The 24,836-nt window shown below is 37.3% G+C and overlaps 1 protein-coding gene across 2 annotated transcripts in view; it reads right to left on the bottom strand.

The window, feature by feature from the left end:
- The window catches only part of LOC134794871 (uncharacterized), a 162,202-nt gene that overhangs the window by 15,915 nt on the left and 121,451 nt on the right, over positions 1-24,836 (bottom strand). For both annotated transcript variants that reach the window (XM_063766680.1, XM_063766679.1), the window contains exon 12: positions 7,799-8,049. In XM_063766680.1, coding sequence (XP_063622750.1) covers positions 7,799-8,049 — 251 coding nt within the window. The remainder of the gene's footprint in view (positions 1-7,798; positions 8,050-24,836) is intronic.

Genomic DNA, 24,836 nt, shown 5'->3' with positions numbered 1-24,836 from the left:
ACAAATCCACATCAAATTCATAGCCTAGAATAGGCCTCTTAGTATCACTAATAATAATTTTATCACGTTTACTTCTACTGTGTTTATTACTATGGTGTTTGCACTGTTTTCAAAACTTGTATTTTTACATGGTTTTGGAATATAAATAAAAAAAACATCGGGAGAAGTTGTTTCATTCAAGAAAACGCTTTATTTATGATACGGACGGAAATTACGAACTGTTATTTCAACATCAATGAGAATAGCATAAAATACAAAATAATGTAACTATAAGTATGTACGTTTATAAACCAAAGAACAGGCTGATGATGTATAATTAATACAGTTAATACATATTTTAACGTCAGTATACCTACATCAGACTAAAGATAAAAATAAAGAAGAACTTAAAACGTTCGCTAATAAACAGCTGACGCTTAATGATAACAATTAAGAGGCTGTCACAGTCAAGTTAAAAACCGCGATAAAATTGTCGTGCGTGTTAAAACATCTGCCGATCGCCAAGCTGCTTACCCACCTGCGTTACGACAAAAACGAACGAACTATCAAAGTCTTTATTCCATTGACTTAGAGTTCAAGTTCAGTTAACTTTTTTTTTAGTGTAGTATACCTGCATGCGCTTGCACATAATGACTGCATATCATCAGATAACGCATACGGGCGTATTATCTTATATCAGCTAGGTATTGTTTACGAAGCATAAAGCATAAAGGCAATTTTTTACTGGGATAAGAATATGGTGATCGTTGATAATATTTATTTGTAGACTTTAAGAACAAAGAGCGTATCATAAAGTATTGAAGCTATTCTTTTGACGACCGGTCTGGCCTAGTGGGTAGTGACCCTCCTGTGAAGCCGATGGTCCTAGGTTCGAATCCCGGTAACGGCATTCATTTGTGTGATGAGCACAGAGCACAGATATTTGTTCCTGGGCCCTGGGTGTTTTCTATGTATATGGATGCTGGATGCTGGATTCACGATTGTTCAATCATACCACAAATAGATGGCTATCAATCTTTTAGGACTCAAAAAGTCACTAATAAAGCGGGAGGTGTTGTAGTCTATGTGCACAATAAATGGCCTGCGCAAGCAACAGAGCCAAAGGTTGATGAAGCTGATTGTCTGTTGGTGACAGTGAAGAATAATTTTAGTGTTGTTGCTATATACCGCTCTCCGTCCTTTCCTGACACTTCAGTCTTCATTGATTCGATTGCATCAGTAATCACATCCATCAAAACATCGCATTGTAAGATAGTAGCCGGGGACATAAATATCGATACTCTATCAGTAGACTCAAATCAACTTACTACTCGCACAAATTATCTGTGCTCACTCGCGGCACTCAATCTTATCCCGACTGTAAATGAACCTACTAGAGGTGCCGCTTGCTTAGACCACATCCACGTTTCATCTCGTTATCATGCTTCGTCGGTAGTATGTAAGTCAAACGTCACTGATCACGATATGGTGATTGCAGGAATAAAAACTAGAATAGCGCATCCGGTCCAAAAACGACGTCAGACCAACAAAATAGATTTTGCCTCCGTTGAGGACGAACTAAAACGACTGGACTGGAGTCGCGTGACAAGTTCGATCTCTGTAATTGATTCGGTTCAAGCTTTTAATGAGTTGTTCTGCAGTGTCATTCACAAACACACTAAAGAGGTTACTGTTAGTCGTTCCAAATTCGCTATCAAACCATGGATGACTCCGGGTCTAATTAGATGTTCCAAGCACCGAGATCGTCTGCATGCAAAATGCCGTAACAACCCTAACGATGAAAGCCTAAAGTTGATATATACTCGATACAAAAACTTTTATAATAATTTAATAAAGAAGTTAAAATACAAATACGAATCGCTAGAGCTGGAAAAAAGCAAAAATGACCCAAAAAAGCTTTGGAATACTATTAAAACTATTACGTATACCAGGAAAACTGCTAAAATACCTCTGGAACTCACACTCATTAAGAACTCAGTAACTGAATCTCTAGACCACTGCAATGAATACTTCTCGAGTGTGGGCCGATGTCTTGCTGGTAATATATTAACGTCACTCAATAGCACGCAGGAAAATTTAGCTAGTAAGACTTCGGTCCAGGTATCTTCTGCTCAATCTATATTCCTGTATCCTACCGACGTAGCTGAAGTAAAATCCCTCATCAACGGTTTAAAAACAGACAGTGCACCGGGCATTGATGGGGTAACAAACCGCTTACTTAAGGTTCTCAAGAGTATAATAGCGGTACCTCTCACTCATATTTTTAATCTCAGCCTATCTGAAGGAGTTTTTCCTGAAGAGTGGAAGGTATCTGCTGTTGTTCCTATCCACAAATCAGGTGCTAAATCTAATCCTAGCAACTACAGACCGATCTCTTTGCTGGGAGCCTTTTCTAAAATCTTAGAGAAAGTGGTGAACAGGCGCTTAGTAAGTTACTTAGAAAAAAATAACATCCTTTCTGAACACCAATATGGATTCCGAGCAAAGAGGTCGACTGCTGACGCTGTAGAGCTCATGACCAAGCTCATCTCAGGATACTTAGATAACGGTAAGGCCTGCTTGGGAGTATTCTTGGACCTCGCGAAGGCGTTTGACACGGTTTCGGTCCCTATACTTTTAAAAAAGCTGGAGCTATGTGGGGTAAGGGGAAACGCCCTAAGCTGGTTTCAGAGTTATTTGACCTGTCGGACCCAGAGACTAAAGATAGGCAAAGATGTGAGCAGCGCGGTAGAGTTAGATTTTGGTGTCCCGCAAGGCAGTATTTTGGGCCCCACACTCTTCATTTTATACGTGAATGACATAGCTAATGCAAACATTGAACAGGCAGACGTCATATGTTACGCGGATGACACTGCCATTCTATTTCATGAAGACACGTGGAGTAAAGTTGTCAAATCCGCCGAGAAAGGAATGGCAGTGGTGGCCAAAAGGCTTCAACACAACCTACTTACTTTAAATGTTGACAAGTCTAAGTTTGTATGCTTTCATAAATCTAAAGCTTCCGCGCCTGCTAGCTTGCCGGATATCGTGATACATAGATGCAGCCCATTCGGGTCGCAAATTCCAAACTGTAGTTGTGAGCATATCAGTCGGGCCAAAACGGTAAAATATCTTGGCGTTACATTTGACGAAAAGCTTGACTTTCAACAACACATACTACTCACTGCCAATCGTATACGTAAATTAATATATATATTTAAGAACCTGCGCAATTCCGCTGATAAAAAGCTTCTTAGCACTGTTTATGTTAGTATCTGCCAACCGATTTTGTCTTATTGCATAACTGCTTGGGGTGGGACTGCTAAAACAGCTATGATTATGTTAGAAAGAGCTCAACGTGCGGTACTAAAAGTTATTCTTAAGAAGTCAGTCTTGTACCCAACCAAGCAAGTGTATGGGGATATGGATGTACTAAACGTTCGTAGTTTGTTTATTATGCGGGTAGTGCTGAACGAACACGCTCGAGTTCTTGGATCATCAGATCTCTCAGCTATAATGCAAAAACGAAAGTATAAAATTCCCATCCCAACAGTTAAAACAGCATTCGCTAAGAGATTTATAGTATTTCTCCAACCTTACATCTACAACAAAGTTAGTGCAACAGTTAGTTTTAAAGATTGCTCAATCGCAGAACTAAAACGCAAACTCAAAACATGGCTCAATACGCTATCTTACGAGGAAATAGAAGAAATACCGAGGATAAACACATGGACTAGTTTATTTACTTATACACAAACATAACATACATACAAACAAACTCCCCCTTCACTTGCACACTCACGTATACATACACACCTGCATTTCGCTACAAATTACTAAGCTCAAACTGTAAATATAATATTTAACCTCGCAGCATGATAGGATAAATTGATTTATGTGTAAATTATTTAAATAAGCTTAGTTTTATAGTAATTATGACCTACAATAATCTATGTCTGATTGTGTTAACTATCGCGCTACTTGTCGTTTGAATACTCGTAACTGTGTCGGCTACCTACAGGACAGGCACTGCCTAGTGTAGGAACCATGTATAATCTACTCTTGGTTTATGTTATTCGAGTACCTGCTTACGCCTTATGTCTAATACTTATGCTCAATCTCATATATGTACTGAAATAAAGATTTACTTTACTTTACTTTACTTTACTTTAATATAATTATGTATTTATCTATATAAGTATGTACCTATATCGTTGCCTAGCACCCATAGTACAAGCTTTGCTTAGTTTGGGGCTAGGTTGATCTGTGTAAGATATCCCCCTAATATTTATCTGATTTATTTATTTTATCTAACTGAATGACATCAATTAGATGTCATTCTGATATAATATTCTGACTTTCATGTGGATATCGGCGGCCGATCGTAAGATCAGGCATATCGTGAAATTCCTAGGCATATCGTGAAACGTGAAAATCTTTGACTCGTTCCCTGAGTCGACGGAGCCCCGCTACGCGGGGCTCCTATTTCTGGGCAGTTTGCCCTTCGGGCATCTGAAGCAACCTAACGAACCTATCCTACCTATGTATTGGTTTAATGTGACTATCGTCAAAACATTACACAGGAACATTACGATCTGCGATCTTACGATCGGCCTACGACATGTATACTATCAGACCAATTCAAACGTACACTACGTTTGAATTGGTCTGATAAGTGATAGTATCCACATGAAAGTCACTTTACACTCACTTAAGTAGCTTTTTAATACGGCAATAACCTACATACAATAAGATAATACATACGTTCAACAATGCTAGTGAAAGTTTAATACAGTTTGAGTACGAATCAAGATAAGAAGTGAAATTAATTGTTATTTAATCTAACTTAAACTTACATAAGAAATATTTACATACGTAATACCGTAGCTACTATAACTATTAGGTATTAAGTTAGCATATGGCTCTGATCAGAACATAATTAATTTGACGAGAATTAGTATATAACTTTTAAAAGTCCTTATTACCTACCTGACAAAACGTTAAACTAGCTTGCCTGAGTACTGAACTACGCAATATTTTTATACTTAACCAATGGCAGAAGCAGGCTGTTATGATTTTTAGTCTACGAGTATGAATGTAAGTACCATCACGCACCGCGATTGTTGCACCACCATTTAACGTCCTACCTAAATTGGTTGTTCAATACTTACGCTATGGAATATCCAATTTACCCTAGAACCCTAAATGCCATAACAAACCGGTGTGGTGACTTACAATATATTTATTGAAACTACAGAGCTAATTTTGGTGTAAATCGATTAGTTTTTAATAGTTTTTATTGTCTGGATAACAAATTAAATTTCACCCTAACCGAACTTCCAAAACGATCATAATGTATACCGTTTATGCATTAGGTGCTGTTGGGCAAATTTGGTTAAGTACTTTAAGAATTAGTTTTATTTAATTTAATTTAATTTATTGTATTAGGTATTTATATATGTAATGTAAAATGTATGGATCTCGTTATCCGAAATAAATATATTAATATTAAATTAGGGCTGATTTAGACGGCGCGCGAACTCGCATGCGATTTTAGTTACATTGCGGACTGTTGATTACGTCCAATTTTACCGACCGTTCAAAACCCGCAATCGTATGAAACTCGCATGCGAGGTCTCGCATCGTCTAAATCAGCCCTTATCGTGTCAAATATATTTGTGTTACCCAGGTAACCACACTCATACCGAAGTGAATATTTTAGTAAAAGTAAGTATTCTAGTTGCTAAATACACATAGAAACTGTGTACCAACTTTCTTGTTTATCTAACACACCTCGCGAATCGTGACCGATAAGGTCAAGTCGTACCGGGAATTGCTAAAGCCCTTCTATTTACTGATTGTAATGAACTATTGAAGCGAAGGTTTGTTAATCTACTAACAATGTTGTTTTTCGCTCTTTATACCTTAGAGGATATAACCACACGGAGTAGCCATTAAACAGGCGTAGGCGTTCCCCTCTGTCGAAAATAGGCGGCCAATGGTCATACACATTGTATGGACTGACGTTTATCTGACATGGCTATTTTTACGTTTTACATTTGACCCTCCCCCGCAAAAAGCGGCAGACTGTTTTGTACCGAAAATTACAGACAAGGCGTCTCCGTTTGGTTATATCCTCTAAGCACGAGTAAGTACTTATATCAATTTTCGCGGTATTTCCACATACAAAACTCACGTTTGAAAGTACTATGCCAGCGGCGGCCGTTTACAGCTACTATTAATAAAACCATTTAGCTACCATATGACATAACCGATTGTAGCAATTAATACGTAGAGCGGCACACAAAGGCCCTGGCTTGTTGTTATTGTTGGTACAGTCAACATCACAAGTAACGGGTCAGACTTCGCGTCAAAAGTATCTTACGTCAAAGTGTATTCTATTAATCCTTACTTGTCACATGTAAACAAACACTTCTCGAAGACAAAATCACACTTTTCTCTGGAATTACACAATAATCATCACTTAAAATGTTGTATACTTGAAGAAACTCACAAAGTATTGAAATCAACGAAATAACCACTAAAAAATATCATTTTCAATAAGATTTTCATCAAGAATCGCAGCAACGAACGGATCACCTCAAAAACATCTGACATTACGATGTCTAGATTGTCTATCGTAATGTTGGAATGACACTTTGACGTCGCGGTTGTTTACATGATAAGACACGTAAGGATGAATACATTTAAGTACTATTCTAAGACACTGACAATAAGGTATCCTTAAGGTGGCCTTTGTACTGCCTATCCTGTGCCATAAATTTGTGTTTTGAACAATAAAGAGTTTATACATACATACATACATACATACATACATACATACATACATACATACATAAGGTCGTGTTGTTTCTTTGGAACGTTCGCTTGTAAAGATGTTTTTGAACTCGACCGTACTAGTTGTGTAATACATGGACCGAGTTAATAGCATGTTATCATTGCATCTGGCCGGTTATCTGAAAGGAGAATCTTGCTAATACACCGTGGGATCGAATAATATTAGGTCATTACCTATGAAATTGGCGTTTTGTTCGGAGAATTTCAACGAAACACGAATTTCCATACAATTAATTTTGCGGATATTTTTTTGATGGCTAATTCAAACCAAACAAAATTTTTCCAGTAATTTTTGACACCTTTAAGGTATGTTTTCAATATCTCCATTTCTTGAAAATTGGTACCATTAGAAAAATATAAGTAATTTTAATACTCGAACCGACAGCACATGAAAAGACCTATTTTCAAGGCTTAATTCTGAACACTTAACAATAAAAAATAACAATTAATTGCTGTCAAGCAGTTTGGCGAAATCATATTGTAGTTTTATTGTAATTGTGTATGTACTTTTGTAAAAAAAAAAAAACTAGGATCAGACTTATATCTATGAACAAAAACGCCAATTTCATAGGTAAGGACCTAATACTATTACCGTGGAGAGCTTAACAAGATATTTCTTATTTTGCAAAATTAAGAAGACATAAAATCTGCAAGCAAACTGTAGGTATACTACGCCAATTTTTGGAATTGGTTGCCAACCGTGACAAAAAACAAAAAGCCAGGATAACGCTAGGAAGATGATGATGTCAATTGTTATTATTATTTTAGATATCTTTAGGCGCTGCTTGAAAAAAACTACTTACAGAATAAAATTGATTTATTTTGTTGATTACATAAAGGGCGGAGCGCAATAGGATGTAGAGCTTTGTAGTATGTTTGAAAGTAGACTGTATCAAGCTATATAGGTATTGATGACAATAATGAATATGTTACATAAAAATATTTCTTCTGAACAACATACCTGCTCATCAAACGGGCTAAGTATTGACAGCGACTTATCCCCACTATGCGTCGAGCTGTTCGTGTTGCTCCGTCTCCTGACCTCATCCTCACAGCCATTGACACTGCTCCCATTGCCCAGGGTCACCGCCGGGGGGTCTGTGGGGGAGGCGTCGTACACCGACTTGAGCTTACGGAGGGTCTTAGGCCGCTCGGCCGGCATCGGCCGGAGACCTATGCCGTCGAGTGTGGTCGTGGAGCCTTTGAAGAGGCCTGTGGACAAGAGAGAAATATTGTTAGCTATTGTGGAGTTAATAACAGGCCGGAAAAAGCTCAACAACGGGAGTCATGGAAATCAAGGGGAGTAGCCTTTAACCAGCACTGGGATACTATAACAGGTTATTTAAAAAAAATGTAGACATTATAGAGGCAATAATAGAACGATAGCCTCGCTGGTAACGCAAGGAGACAAAATGCAAGGGCCATGAGTATTCGTCTAGCAGAGGCTACAATGACAATTCTGAAGTCCATATTTAGATTACGACTAGAGTCTGGCTAAGCTAACTTTGCACTGACTTGAATGTAACAAAATTTTCATAGATTTCGAGACAAGAGAAAGAAAGTTTTAGATCATTAATGATAACATTTCCAAACTTTGTCATTGCAAATGCCATAAGGTGGTGGTACTGGTGCTCGATGCGGACCCAGTACATGTCATCTTGAAACTTAAGTCATTGTCAATTGAGGTGACAGCAGGGTGTCATCTATTGGGCATTAGCATGTCGAGCACTAGTACCACCACCTTACAGAGTTATCTGGATCCGACTCTACCAATGAGTAAAGGTGTTGGCAACATTCAAAGAGTTATACTATATATCATAGAACATAGAACATATCAACATTAGTGGTTGTATTGTTCCTAATGGTTGGTTTAAAATCTCTAACCTTGGCGTAACCATAGGTTCACCGTCAAAGGGCTGACAGAAACCAACTCCTATCTCATCAACGAAGCGGTTAGTTAGCCCTTCACCTGCCGACTAATTTGAAACCTCCAACCTTGTCACGAGAACTATAGTCGTCGTCAACCAAAGGGTTAATAGTCATAGTAACTCCGGCCTTGCCTACCGATACCACGAACCTTGGTGCGACAAGACAAGGTGTCGCCGACGTTAAAGGGTTTTCAACTGGTATCTAATCAGCGACTCGTTCGGTTGGCCCTCCGGCCTTGTCAACCGGTTACTTTGATACCACGAGCCTTGGCACCGATGCGGTGCGTTTTCACTTTTCTTTTCTTCTAAAATATTCCGAAGTTTGTGACTATGTAAATGATCATAAGAGCATCATAGTGGTCATATATATAGATTCGTACTTATTAGATGAACTTACAACTGGTGGATTATGGTAAAACCAAATAAATTGAAAGCTAAATTGGTATTTTCATATAATTAAAATGTATTTTGACGGCACATATATTGACTCCTAATTCTGGACATACCTTTGCCCCTCCTTAGGTATGCAGTTTTTCCTTACCGAACGCAATTCTACCCTTTGAGCGCTGAGGAGGTTTAAATTCATGACCTTCCGCGTGTGGATTCAAGGGTTAAATTATTGTACTTAATCATTACTAGCGACCCGCCCCGACTTCGCACGGGTTAACAAATTAAACGTTTCCCCAAGAATCACTCTATTGATAGGTGAAAATCGCGTGAAAATTCGTTCAGTAGTTTTTGAGTTTATCGCGAATGAACACACAAACGGACAGACATGCTTATTTTATAATGTGTAATGATAGTGATAGTAATAGTAACTGAAATCAAAATAAACAACAGCTATCATACAAATCGTAGACATCTCACAATCTTAACGTTGTGATAGGATAGGATTGAGTCATCATTTCAAATGGAAGTCAGATCATTATAGATAATATATTGATTTCAAGTACCTATTTCAATCTATAAGTTGATAAAACATACATACTACGACGTGTATACGGAGAGCATATTGTACCTATCGCGACGTGATTTTAATATTAGTTTAGTTATGTTATTGTTAGTATGTAGATATCTTTGCTACAGATAAAAAATTACTTATCTTTTTTAGATTTCATGGCAAAACAATGAGATAAAAGATTACATACTCAGTTTTTATTATACCAAGCGTCTTAACACATGTAAATACCTATAAGATTAATTTATAAGGTTCGATAAAAATAATACAGTATAATGAGTAACATAAAAAGATTAAAAACTAAATTTAAAAACTAAAATTAAACATACTCAGTTTGAATATAAATAAATTAATAAACTAATGTTTACCATAAATTATACATAAGTATATTCGTACAAGTACCTATATTAGGTAGGTACCTATCTCATTTGTTCTTAAACTCGATTAAATAACAACAGAACAGATGTAAAAAAGTAATGAAATAAATGCAATTGTAATTGTATTTTGTAAAACGTAAGGTGTAGTGTCATCTTAATATAGTGCCTAGTATCTTAATTTTGGTGTTAGAATATATTAGAATAAAATGTATAGGTTAAGTTTTATGTTTTACACTAAATAAAGTATTTCTATTTCTATCCTTGACACTAAAGCATTGATCATTATGACGCATAATATTAATGATATAATATATGATGATATTAATGACTAAGATCATCGTATTCGTTAGAATTGCAAAGATTACCTAAAAATTACTCCATATTTTACATGTAAAACATGGCACACAAAAACGCTTTCGGGCAAACCGTAAATTTGAAATTCATTTCCAACGCACAAAATGCGAAAATATTACCATAAACCTATTCATCATCACAATACAATGCGAAGGAAATGGATGGCGCCTCAATTTTGCCTTTTAAATTCAAGAACCAACCTTAAATTCTAGTAATAGAGTTGAAAGTAGTATGACGTGGTGGTAAGTAGTGATTTTGAGTATGACCTGTGCGTAATTTTGCGTCTGAGGCCATAATTGGCCTGAATTGTTGGATGTACGCAGCGGAAGCATGCACATTGCACATGACAGTCGCTATCATCTATATAAGAGCGCACAAGGCGCTCAGAAATATCTGAACACGCCTCTATTGTCAAGGCGTTAGAGGGCGTGTTCAGATATTGTGAACACCTTCGCCGCTCCGATATATCTGACGGCGACTGAGTACAATCTGTAGGTATAATGGCATCATCAATGGCAAATTCTGTGATAACATCTGACGATCAGTATGCAAGATATTATATACCGGGTGTGGCCTGTAACATGAGCAAATAATTAAAACATTTATTGTACTCCTCAAACGGTGACACTTTTGTTCAACAACTTTTAAAAATTATGAAGTATTTAGACTACCTATTTTTCATACAAAATAAATATTATCTTCAATGGACGCCATCGCCACGCCATATCATTGTGATTGACGTTGCTTGTCACGCCTTAAACATAACAAAATTCGCAATACATTGCGTCTTAGAATAAACTTTAAAGTGTATTAAAAATCAAACCACAAGTTATTTTTAAAAGTCGCTGAACAAATGTTGGTCAGTATGAGGAGTACAGCATACTGTTTAATTTTTTGCTCATATTACAGGCCACACCCGGTATAGATATGTACAGTCGCCATAAGATATATCGGAGCGGCCAAGGCGCTCACAAATATCTGAACACGCCGCTATTGTCAAGGTTTTAGAGTGCGTGTTCAGATATTGTGAACACCTTCACCGCTCCGAAATATCTGATAGCAATTGTACTGTGAAGCCGGAAAGTGTTGTCTTAGTGACTAATGGTTATTATGTGGAAATTACTATACATTGCACCAATAGCTATACTTAGTTATTAACAGAGGAAGCCACCGCTAAAACATAGACACACACATGATAATGAGGCACGCACACAACAAAGAACAATGGCTATTGTGTCGTCCGTCGATGCAATTACGATAACCACTGCACTTTCCTCGGGTCGTTACGTTTTCAAAAAGGATTGTGAAACTGAAGATAACAAAATATACTTAAGTGCAAATGGCGATGGCTATTATAGAGGATCGAGGTAGAAATATTCCAAATACCTAGTAAATATTTATGTAGTCCCAATGGTTAGGAAGAGCTTTTAAAGAGTATGAATTAGGACATCATAAAAAACAAGTGCGAGTCGGACTCGCCCACCGAGTGTTCCGTACTTTTTAGTATTTGTTGTTATAGCGAAAACAGAAATAAATCATCTGTGAAAATTTCAACTGTCTAGCTATCACGGTTCATGAGATACAGCCTGGTGACAGACAGACAGACGGACAGTGGAGTCTTAGTAATAGGGTCCCGTTTTTACCCTTTGGATACGGAACCCTAAAAATGTAGCTGTACGCGTTCTGTTAAGATCGGAACACCGAATGCAAGGGTTTGTATGAAAGGTTTCGAATTTCTCGGAAGTGTATGTACTGCCTTTTCTATCCTGTGACAATAGGAGACATTATTAGATCTTCTATAAAACCACTTGTTATTATCTAATACTATAAGTTGTCTAATATCGACGTTATCATCAATGTCCAACACAAAGTAAGAAATCTACTTCCGATAATATTATATTTTATAATTTATGAAATATGTTTTTCAGGACGTGTCTGTTTCCTTACGTTGCAAGAACTTCTTATACTTTGTATTAGCGAAGGTTTTCCGCACACATTTCACAATATAGTACAAAACATAGCCAAGAAACCAAGCAAAAACTCACCGGGCTTGCTCCACACCAGTAAAAAACTAAACAGAGTCTGTTGAAACATTTACGACCTATAATGGGCACTTTATGGACACACGAGTACTATAATGGTTTCATGAGCAACAGAATAGTCACGATACGGTGTCAGGTAAAAAACGCATTACGTAAATTATTATGACCCTTGACATCGATTTGTTTCGGAAATGGTATTTCTTATAGACTAATTTAAAAAGCCATTTAAATATTACAACACGAAAAAGACATGAACATGATTGAAAAATATATGATCAATTTAAATGAACGTAAGAAAACATAACCTATAAATAACAAGAAATATAAATAAATTGTGAACCAATAATCATAACAAATCACGTACAATTTCCCATCAGTGCAGGCAAGTGTTCCCACGTATATCCCAGTCATTTCTATTAAAAATATTCACCGCTTCAGTACACTTCACTTTTTCGTCATTATTAAAGTAAATACACCGTGTAATGACTTCGCTAACAATACATTTCATGCAGACGGCCTGCAAGGCACTGTCGAACATGCCAAGAGTATTGATAACGGGCGACTATAAACGATAAGTGACGTCGCTTCTTTACTAATCGGTATCAATTTATTCATGAAGACAATTGCTATTGAACCTCCCGTCTGGTTGTGATTGGAACAAATGGCTCCTGATGTGGGAACGGGGAGGTAATAGCTTTTCTAACACAAGTGTCATCGGATATGTCTTTTCCTGGTTTAATTTCAACATAGTATCCGATTCTAATTACCAGAGGAACATATGTTTATCAATAGTTGTTCCTTGCGGCACACCATCTAATAATACCTGAAGTGAATCACAAAATGCAAATCGCTGCCGTTTGTTTGTGTCTAAGGGACACTTATGCAAATATTTCACTTATGCAAATCTGGTATATTTGAAACTATGACCGCTAATACCATTGCGGGTTTTAGTAAAATACTAAAAATGCTTCAACATTTGCTATATAGAAAACTTCATGCAAAGGGTTTGTCCTTCAGGAACAAGGACAAGATTAAACTGACTAACTTTATCGATAAATGGCCAAATACGGACGATGTATGATAAGCGGGTTGTTTATCAATGAGATTCATGAGGCATGCAGCAAAAAATCATGTTATCAGAACATATCGCTGTTTCTGCTACTTCGTTATCTCCCGATTATATGTAGGTCTGTGTGGGAATAATGATTTATGAGCTTCACCGTTCTTACATTTAAATTTCATAATTTACATTCATGATTAAATATGATTGATCGGAAGTCTGTTGACGGGATTTGCTCTGAATATATTGCTCTTAGGTAAATTAACATTTTCACTCAATCATTTAGGCAAACTTACTTGTTTCTAAGTACCTTACTTGTTTTCCTACTTAGTTTTTGTTTTGGTAAATTTAATATACATAAGGCCCTGTACAAATAATTGGCTGTTGTTTTGTTATCTTTTTTTTGCCTCATCTTACGCATGTTTTGTATTCACGATCACGAACTATCGTGCGTATAATATTACTGATTTAGTGTCTTCATAAATTAATAGCATTTCTTTATAAGCAGCGGGAAGAGCAGTAAAATACATCTTTATTTCAACGTATTAAAGTCTTCTTTTATAGTCGCTACATCAACTGAGGATTTAATCTTAAATACCTGCTGAGAGCAACTGGTTAGATTTACATATCGAAGTAAGCTGATAAAGTTATGATACTCATTTATTAGCCGTGATAGGCAACTGAACTTGTTAAAAGCCGGTCAGTTAACTTATGTGATTTCTCCCGGTTTTGTAATATTAGATAATGTCACGCATATTACATGATCAATATGTCTTTAATTATTATTATAGCAAAAAAGTTATATTTCAATCTTAAAACTTTACTAGTCAAGTGGTCACAGTAAAACTTATAAAAGTCAACGTTTTTTATTATTATTTAATATCCGTTTTACATTATTTTATTCTACTGAAAGTTAATTTATCACCATCGTTAGTTATACAACACTTTTTCAATCTCTACATACTAAGACAATATTTCACAAGTTATCTTAATCGAGATCATAATTATATCCAAACGATCTAGCTGTAAGTAATGCAGCAAACCTGATACTTTAATTTGGTAGGCGTGGGCCATAAAAAGTTGTAACAGTAGCGTTATGTTACGAGTATGCTGGGATAGTCTTACAGACATACACCAATATTGTGGGACATGTGGTCAGTGTCAGGGTCGAAGATATCGGGTTGTTTGAAACCTTACGGATGTAATACCTGGTACTTGGTGTTATTATTTTGATGATTAGATTTGATAACCAACTGATACGACATCATTAGATGTAGAGATATTAAAGCATGGGAACGAATAAAATAGGTACGTTGTTTTGATCGTTATGATTGCTAGTTTTATTTTAAACGTCTGGGAGACCGAGCTTTGCTATAAATGCACGTTTTCCCAGAGATAAAACCTAGCTAGATCCATTTATCGCCCTCGAAAACCCCCATATAGCAAATGTCATCGAAATCGTTAGAGCCGTTTCCGAGGTCCCCGAAATACAAGAACAACAACAATTGCTGGAATTGCTCGTTTAAAGGTATTAGGTTCGTTAAATATTGTGAATCCATATTCAAGATACTGATCATTACAAATAGGTTGAACGAACTGAACCTGTTGTTTGAGTCCCCCAAGGATCGATGCTACGACCGGTATTATTTAGTCTTTTAAAAATAAAGCATGGTTATCCATTATGTGAAAATAATATTACTAAATATTATTTAATCGAAATCCACATGCTCCAATCCAAGTTACATTTTAAGATGAGAAAAAGTAACCCTTCACAAAACCAAAATGTGTCGTAAAGAGTCGAAGCTCATATAGTAACTCAACACTGAAAATATCTCACAAAAACGTCAATTTACATTAACGGGCTGTGTGAAATGACGCGGTCATGATTAACGAAATTAGACTTTAATGTATCAGCCAAAAAGTTTAATTTTAACTGTGACGGTTGTGTCGAAAATTAAGCTATCGGGTTCGTGTAACTCGATAGTTGTGGTTTGACTTTTTATTTTAAAAACGTCAGCGCATATGTCTTTTATTTTAAGATGCTGATATTGGGGTTCTTTTCATTTGTCCATAGTATGCATTTCTTACTTTTGAATAATGAAATATACATTCAACGACACAAGAAAACAAATAATTTCTTAAAAGCAATAACAATTATGTTTATTAAAAAAGTTGCTTAAAAAAATTACAAAATGTAACACTATAAGCGCATTATAAAGTATATGAAGCCCTAAGTCATTAGAGTGAATGGGAATCTAAACACGTTCAGCAAACAAAAATAAACAAAACAGTGATGTGGGTTTACCACAAACGGCCCAACAGAAAGAAGCAAATATACCAACTCGTAAACTCTTTGCTATCCATCTGATTGCCAAACAAAAGTCCCTGAATCACTTTTTTATAAACACCCGTTTCCTGGATTAGAAATATTTCGCACTATGACGAAGAGGAAAAGTTTTTATGTGAACAGGAAAACTACGAATTCTCAAAATTTGAGACGCAATCAGTGCATTGCGTTGTGTTATGACGCAGAATGACGTGGAATGACATTGACGAATGCAAGAGATAAGAATCTTGAGGTTGGTCACATACAGTAATTCTCATAAAAAGGGCATCCTATAATGCATGTATTTAAGTTTCTTCGTAAAAGAAATGGCGGGTTATGTCGATAGATGGTTCTATTAGGTACTAATAGGTATGGATACTAAAAAAACATTGAACTGTTATTAACTCCGTTCGTTTGTCTTTTTCCTGTGTTGATTAGGTTTTCGCGGTTCATTTCCAATAAATTGACTTTTGTCAGTAGTTAAGTACAAAAAATATCACAAGGTTAGAATTTATTTATTGAAGTCCAGTAATTCACATAGAAATAATTTAAAATATTGGTAATTATAACTACGTTGCGTCACATCGTTTTCTCGTGTCATACTGATTGTGGTTCCCATATCTATACTTGTCTAGGATTTTACAATTTAAACCAGTTTCTAATAACATCTAAGTACTAGGTAAGTATATTGTTTTATTTTTAACACCGAGTGGTCTGTTCAATTGTATAATAAAAATGTTAGTTTCATCTATAATTGCAAATCCACCACTATGTCTTGTAACTACAGGTCAATTTGCAACCACATCTTCAAATCTACAAATGTTTAGTATTTTCCATCAATAATTTATAGTGAGCAATAACCAGTGCTAATGAGAGGTGCGTTAAACCGTCAGTTATTGTGTTCGTATAAAATATGGCGAGTATCGCGAATAAAGCAGACGTTAAGGCCGGACAAAGGGAGTTCGATGACTTTAAAAATGCGCATGTCCATTGTTGTACCATCAGCCGCAAAAGTGCATGGCGACTTTATCAATGAATTCAATCATAATTTCTCCATGTAAGTATTGCAGCTCACTGTACCTACATACGAGTTCGTGGTGTTTGCAATGCAGTATGTAGTAAGGTGTATTCGGGTAATTCCGAATGTCGGATAATTCCGAAATTCAGATGAAAATCACCCAAAATTCCATCATAATAAAAGTCTCTTTTCGGAATTATCCGACAGTTTTCGACATTCGGAATCACCCGAATACACCTTACCTAACTATTAGAAGGAAGTAAGTATAAGGCAGTCCACTGAGGCGGAATCTCCGCTCCGCAAAATAAGGTATTTGAATTGGTATTTGACTGTATTTAAAACATATTTTTTTAAACCATGCATGAAATAAAGTACCAGAAGATTAATAGAGAAACGTAGACAGCAGTTATTTTTAAGGGGCCCACTGATTAACAGGCCGCCGGACGGTATCGGCCTGTCAGTTAGAACAAAATTTTGACAGTTCCGAACAACTGACAGGCCGATACCATCCGGCGGACTGTTAATCAGTGGGCCCCTTTAGACACAATTTATATTTTAAAACCCGTATAAAACTATAAAGAGTAGGTAATTTTATTGTGACGTCTCATGCTAGTGTTTCATTTAAATTCCATAGTAGCAAAATTGTTTTGACAGTTCGAATAAAGAAACTGATCAACGACTGCGACAATATAATTTTATTTTACATGTGAAGTCAATAAATGTCATATGTCCATTGTATACATGATTTCTTAACACATCTAGGCAAAGGCAAAGGTGTATCAGCCACTCTGATAGATAATAATGCAATATACGAGTTAGTAGGCATGCATTTTGAAACAAAAGATAAGAGTCAAAGATAGCGTGATAAAGTTTTATGAAAAATGCGTTTTTTATCAACTTTCAAAGATAAGACAGCAACTCTTTATCTTATAACTTTTTGTGCTATTTTAATTGAGTGTAATATGAGAATAATTGATAAAGCGACCTCATTTGATCCCAAACTTGATGTTATTATAGTAATGACAAGTTATATAATCGGTAAAGTGGGTCATTTTCGTGATCCTCTCCCACACCTCTAACAAAAACAAAAGAGCCGGCGTATTATGGATGGTTTTATCCACGTGATAAAATAACTGTCACCTTTTAACACCGCGGGCGGAAAGAGAAGGACACCGTTTTATCACGCTGTCACGTAGACATAGAACGACCATCATACAAGCCATAGAAAAAAGCTGTAAAAAGTCACTTCTATATGATGTCGTGACGTCTCTGCCCGTGAAAACTATGTTAAGCCGTTGCACTGACCCCACCGGGCACCTGATGACCTTGCACTAGCATTATGCGCCGGCGCCACTCGTTTCATTAAACTCTATGGTGCTGAGAACGCGTCAATAAATTCGATGACATTAAATATCGATGGTGTGCTGTGAACAATATGTACTTACCTAATTACGCCATTTTAGTCAAGTGATAGGTAAGTACTTTCACTTAACGTATTTATAATTAGTTATTTGACCCACAATACCTTTAAAAGGTCACAAAAAATACTCTTTTCTGTACTTTAGAAAACCCTATTTTGTTATTCCTATTATGTAAAGTTTATATTTAGTTGCTATTGTTAAAAATCCATTGTATTTCCATACTTGTACGTTTTAAAGCCTATTATGTCAAGCTTTAGAATTCTATGCATGCTTGTTTTTTAAACATTATTTTTGGGTTGTTCCTTTGGTTTAAATTTGACACTGGGTTAACGGTTTAACCGGTTAACCCCGGGTTAGTGGGATAGTGCAGGTGGCGCCTAATGGCACTAATGGCTCCTCTATGCGATGGGCCAGCGCCGGCCACTCCAAGAGACGCAGCCATGCGGTAGAATGAGATAGCAATATCACTTGTTCCCTCTAACGCATAAATGCGTCCCTTGGAGTGGCCGGCGCTGGGCCATCGTGTAGAGGAGCCATAAAGTAAGGTTAATGTTTATACTTCACTGCAACACTGTAAGATTATACTCGAGTAGAACGCAATGCATCCTTCACATCTCTTTAACACCATTTTAAAACATACTTATTGACGTATCACTTCGCGCGAAACGGCCTACTTACTATGGAAGGTGTTAAATAACGCCTGTACCTGAAAAACGTATATAACACTTGTGTTTTACATCACACATGTCACTTTTTAGAACTGTGGTACCCGGACACGTGCGTATAAGTGTTTACATATTATTGTCCCTTTAGAAGGGCGTTCTTAACCTGTATCCAAAGAAACACTTTCACTTTGTAGACACTTGTCTTTTTCTAGTGAATTTTAAAATGTTTACAAGTGCTGCATAAAAATCCTAACACAAATAAAACAGAGAATATTAAGTTATGGTAATAAGAAGTGCTCATAAACATCTGAGCACGCCTCTATTGTCAATGTGTTCAGATCTTTTTGAGCACCTCGGCCGCTCCGATATATCGGATGGCGACTGTACTGTACTTACCTATATGATGTGATATTGTGCTCTCTGATGTAGGTAGGTACACATTTGACAAAACTATATTTAGTTTCGTATAGGATATTTGTCAATCTTAATTGCACGTACATTTAATTAAAGCCTGACCAGTAATATATGTCATTGTGAAAAGGGCGCTGTTATTCTCATGTCTAGAGTGATAGTTCAGTATAGTATGAAAAAAATAGTTCCAGTGATGTTAGCGCGATACTGGCGTTAACTATATTCTTGTCTTTTGCTATAGAATTATTGAAACTAGATTTATAGTAATAAATTCGTAATATTTTATTGTACTTTTACATTGAGATGTTGACATTAAGTAAGTTGTTTTTCTTGTCATTGACATATTTCAAGTATTTCAAAATTAGAATGCGCGCCGCATCGTAGGTTCTTCTGGCGGCGCTAATGCATAAAGGTTAGATTGTTAACATTCTGCCCGCCTTGAAAGCCTAGCTTTCAAGAGGCTCATGGGAGCCTAATCCTTCTAAGGCTGATAGCCTTGATACGGCTCGCTTGATGATGCCGTTCTTCGTCTTTAGGTCGACTACTCTGCAGACTCCATCATTTCCAGTATAGAGTTTGACGATGCGCCCTAGTAACCATTTCATTGGTGGCAGCTGATCGTCCATGACTAGGACCAGGTCGTCTATCTTGATGGATCCCTTACTGGTTTTCCACTTGATACGTTGCTGGAGAGTAGCGAGATAATCCTTAGTCCATCGCGTCCAGAAATGTTCCCGAAGTCGCTGTACGAGCTGGTATCTATTGACAGTCATCGTCTTCACTTCAGGCGATGGCAAGGACATCAATGGTCGCCCGACAAGGAAGTGCCCAGGCGTGAGTGGAGCTAGTTCAGATGGATCCTCAGACAAAGGTGTCAGAGGACGTGAATTCATAATAGCCTCAATTTGTGTAAACAGAGTAGCTAATTCCTCGAAAGTCAAACTGGTATTAGCAGCAATACGTTTTAAATGATATTTTGCAGATTTTACTGCTGCCTCCCAGACTCCACCAAAGTTAGGAGCGTAAACCGGAGAGAAGTGAAAGAGAAGTTCCTCACTGCAGGCGAATTCTCCGATTTGCCGTTTACACGTTTGTAGCATTCTGTTCAATTCATTCTTAGCCCCTACAAAGTTTTTTCCATTGTCACAATAGATATTTTCTGGCTTACCACGTCTAGCGATAAATCTACGTAAACACATGATAAAGGCATTTGCGCTTAGGTCACTAACGACCTCAAGGTGAACAGCCTTTGTCGAAAAGCAGACGAATACACAAAGGTAACATTTGGAAGTCTTGGCCCCACGACCCTTCTTATTTAAAATCAGAAATGGGCCTGCAAAATCGGTCCCACAGTTTGTGAAGGGTGGAGCAGGAATAACACGTGGAGCGGGTAAGTTTCCCATAATTGGTTGCATAGGGTTTACCTTAAATCTTTGACATTTCATACATCTATTTACAACCTTTACTGCCAAAATCCGACCACCGATTGGCCAGAATCGCTCTCGCACAGAACTTAACAATAATTGAGCTCCTCCGTGCAACAACCTGATATGTTCCCTTTCGAATAAAAGTCTCGTGAATAAATGCTTGCTATCAATGAGAATTGGGTGTCGCTGTTCATATGGACAATGAGAAGCATTAACAATGCGACCACCAACACGTAAGATATCATTTTCATCAAGGAATGGATTTAATCCTAATAGTCTTGATTTGCGGTTAAGATTCTTTGTCGTTTTGAGAGAATGAATATCTGTAGCAAAGGATTCCCTTTGCGATGCAGTCGCTAATACTGTCATACTCGATTGTAATTCAGTAACATTTAAGTTTCCGGATACTTTGGCCTTATTTTTGTTACAGTTGTTAAGAAAACGTAGCACAAATGCGAATGTTCTTTGCAAGGTTTGTAGTTTTGAATATTTGTTAAATGGAATAACATTAGATTCGCATTGTACAGTCATAAACGATTTAATCTCTGGTAATAAGGCATCAACGTGTTTAGCTGTCGGCCATTCAGACTCTGGATGTTTAAGGAAGCAGGGTCCTTCCCACCACAAAACACTGGTGAGTAATTGTTGAGGTTTGACCCCCCTTGAAGCCAGATCTGCTGGGTTCAAATTTGTTGGCACGTGACGCCAGGCATTTGGATCTGATAGTTCGCGAATTTGGTCTATTCGATTACATACGAAGGTTTTCAATGTTTTCGGTTGCGTCTGAAGCCAGCCCAAGACAATTGTGCTGTCAGACCAAAATATAGATCTAGTAACCGTCACACGTAAAGCTTGCGTAACCTTGGCATGTAACCGAGCACCTAATAATGCTCCTAGTAATTCTAAACGAGGAATTGTCATTTCAGGTTTGAGTGGTGCCACTCTTGCCTTAGCGCACATTAGGCGGACACATATGTTGCCTTGACTGTCAATGGATTTCATATACAGGCATGCTCCGTAAGCATCCTTTGAAGCATCAGTAAATGTATGAATCTCAATCGTGACAGGTGCGTGACAAAGAGCGTGGCGTGGTACGCTTAGATCCGCAAAATGACGCGATTCATTTACGAATTCACGCCATGAAATCTCAAGCTCCTTGGGTACTGAATCATCCCAATCCAATTTGTTTAACCACAACCGTTGAAGCAGTATTTTGTGAAATATAGTGCAAGCAGACAGAAGACCGAGCGGATCAAATATTTTACATGAGCTAGACAGGATATTGCGTTTTGTCACCTTTTTGATGTCTTCAAATTCTGAAGAAAACTGTAGTGTATCATTTGTAGGCGACCATTTCAAACCTAGCACTGTTGACTGCTTGCAAAAGTCTTGTGGATTAATTTGTACGCTATCGATATTGTCGAAGATGTCTATGGCGTTTGTTCGAAACTTCCTCAATGGAAATCCCACACGAGACAATTCGTCAATAACACCCTTAACAGTTTTACCTAAATCAGTTTTTGAATCAGACCCAGTGTTCAAGTCATCAACATAGAAATCGTGTTTTATTGTATTAGCCACTATATCGTCCGTGCACTCTTTAGCAACTTGCACCAAACATCTTGTACTTAGGTAGGGAGCAGACGAAGTGCCGTAAGTCACGGTATTTAATTTAAGTATTTTGAGTGGCTGACTCTCCTCGTCTCTCCATAAAATCAATTGAAGATGACGTTGAGACTCGTCCACCATTATTTGACGATACATTTTTTCTATGTCTCCTGTTACAACATAAGTATTTTGTCTAAATCGTAGTAATATGGACAGTAAATCGTCTTGAACTACAGGTCCTACCATCTGAATGTCATTAAATGACTTTTTGGTTGACGTTTTGCACGACGCGTCAAAAACGACTCTTAAGCGCGTCGTCTCACTATTTTCACGAATAACGCAATGATGTGGGATAAAATACCCAAAGACAGGACGCTCCGTTTCGGTCAGGTGTCCTAAGCTCTCGTACTCTTTAAGAAAGGCAGCATAATCAGTTTTCATACTAGATTTCTTTAATTTATTTTCTAGGTTAAAGAACCGCCTCCTAGCAATGTAATAAGAGTCTCCTAAGGCGTCCTCCGGGGCCTCACGGAGTGGTAGCTTGACACAGAAACGACCATCATCAAGTCGCACGGTATTTTCCTTAAAATGGGTCTCGCAGTACTCTTCCTCCTTTGACAGCTTTGATTCAGGAGGAGAGTTGGGGATATCTTCAAGCTCCCAAAATCTAGCAAGACTATCCTTGATCTCTTGAGTAAAGTTGCACCTAGTAGAAGAGCTTGAACCCTGACCTGTCGGACCAGAAACAAGCCAACCTAGTTTTGATTCTTTAAGCGTTGGTTTGTTTTTACCTAATTTAATTTTTTGACACCCTACAATATCCCAAAACACATCGCCCCCCAGCAATATATGAATTTCAGACGGATGATAAAAACTGGGGTCCGCTAACGCAATCGATTCAGGAATATCGAAGCGTGATGTGTCAATTTCCAAACTCGGCGTCGATTGTGTTACTTGTGGCATGATCAGACAAGAAACATCTATTTCAAATTGACCGGTTCTGGATTGCACGAGAACACCACAATGTTTTGAAGCACTGCCAATCAAGCAATCGTTTAAGCCTGTTATAGTAGTGGGCTCACTCTCATCGTAGGTAAGGTTCAACCTTCTTTGCATTGTTGTAGATATATAAGAAGATTGACTCGCTATATCTAATAGAGCTTTCGTAGTGTGAGTTTCCTTTGTTACAGGATTAACTAAAATCACTTCAGCAGTACACAAAAGCACATAACCCTTCTTAGCCGGAGTGAATGAAGACATTGCAGTAGTAGTATTTGTGTTTTCAGGTAAATTTGTACTATTGCTGTCATTTGTTTCAATGTGCAATAGTGTGTTGTGTTTTTTATGACATGTATTACATGGGCCTAACCGGCAACGAGAGTGGTGATGACCAGGGCGCAGACAATTTTTACATAATTTGTATTTCGAAACTTCATTTTGCCTGCAATCCACTGACATTTCTTTAAACTTGTCACACTGATGATTTAAGTGATTTTGTTTGCAAAACGCACAAGTTATTTTTGTTTTTGTATCTAAGTTATTAGCACTAGCTGTGTCACTTGTACCTAGCATTGTTGCAACACGTTTGTTTTCTTTTATTTGATTAGTAGGTTTATCATGTTTTTGTGTAGAAGCACCGCACTGTATTGTTTCCAAGACATCCGCTCGATTACGAAGGAACACTAAGAAATCATCGAGCTTAGGAGAAACCTTGAGTGTATTTTTGTGTTCTTCCCACTTCCTACTAGTGGCGCCATCTAGTTTCGACACCATCATGTATATAACTAAAGTGTCCCAACTGTCTGTGGGCTCTTTCAGTGTGTGTAAAGCACGCAGGTTTTTGGAATAAAAATCAATCATGTACCTTATAGCTTTATGGGATTCCCTAGTAATTGGTTCAAAGTTGAACAATGACCTAATATGGTTATTGATCAAAATTCTCTCGTTGTTGTATCGCTCGCACAGTAAATCCCATGCGATTTTGTAATTTGTACTTGTAAACTCAATAGACTTTATGACTATAGCTGCTCCACCTTCCAAAGATGCACGCAAATAGTGAAATTTGCTTATTGTAGGAATGGACTCGTTTTCATTTATTAATGAATCAAAGGTATCGCGAAACTCCATCCATTTTGCATAAGAGCCGTCAAAGGAAAATTGTATTTTACCAACATTTTCTCAATTTAAATCTCAAAAAACATAAATCTCGCTTACGAAGTTTCGAAGTGCGGTTAGTATATATACAAATTAGAGTGTATAGTAAGTGTACTTGCTTCGGCAGTACATATACTAAAATTGGAACGATACAGAGAAGATTAACAACAACTGCTGCCTAGCCTAGGGCCTTCATGTGGATACAACCAATGCCTACCGTAGTGTAATTGTAATATTTATCAGCAAAGGC

This window comes from Cydia splendana, chromosome 11, assembly GCF_910591565.1.
Source record: "Cydia splendana chromosome 11, ilCydSple1.2, whole genome shotgun sequence".
NCBI classification, from domain to species: domain Eukaryota; kingdom Metazoa; phylum Arthropoda; class Insecta; order Lepidoptera; family Tortricidae; genus Cydia; species Cydia splendana.
This window is presented reverse-complemented; position numbering and strand designations above follow the sequence as displayed.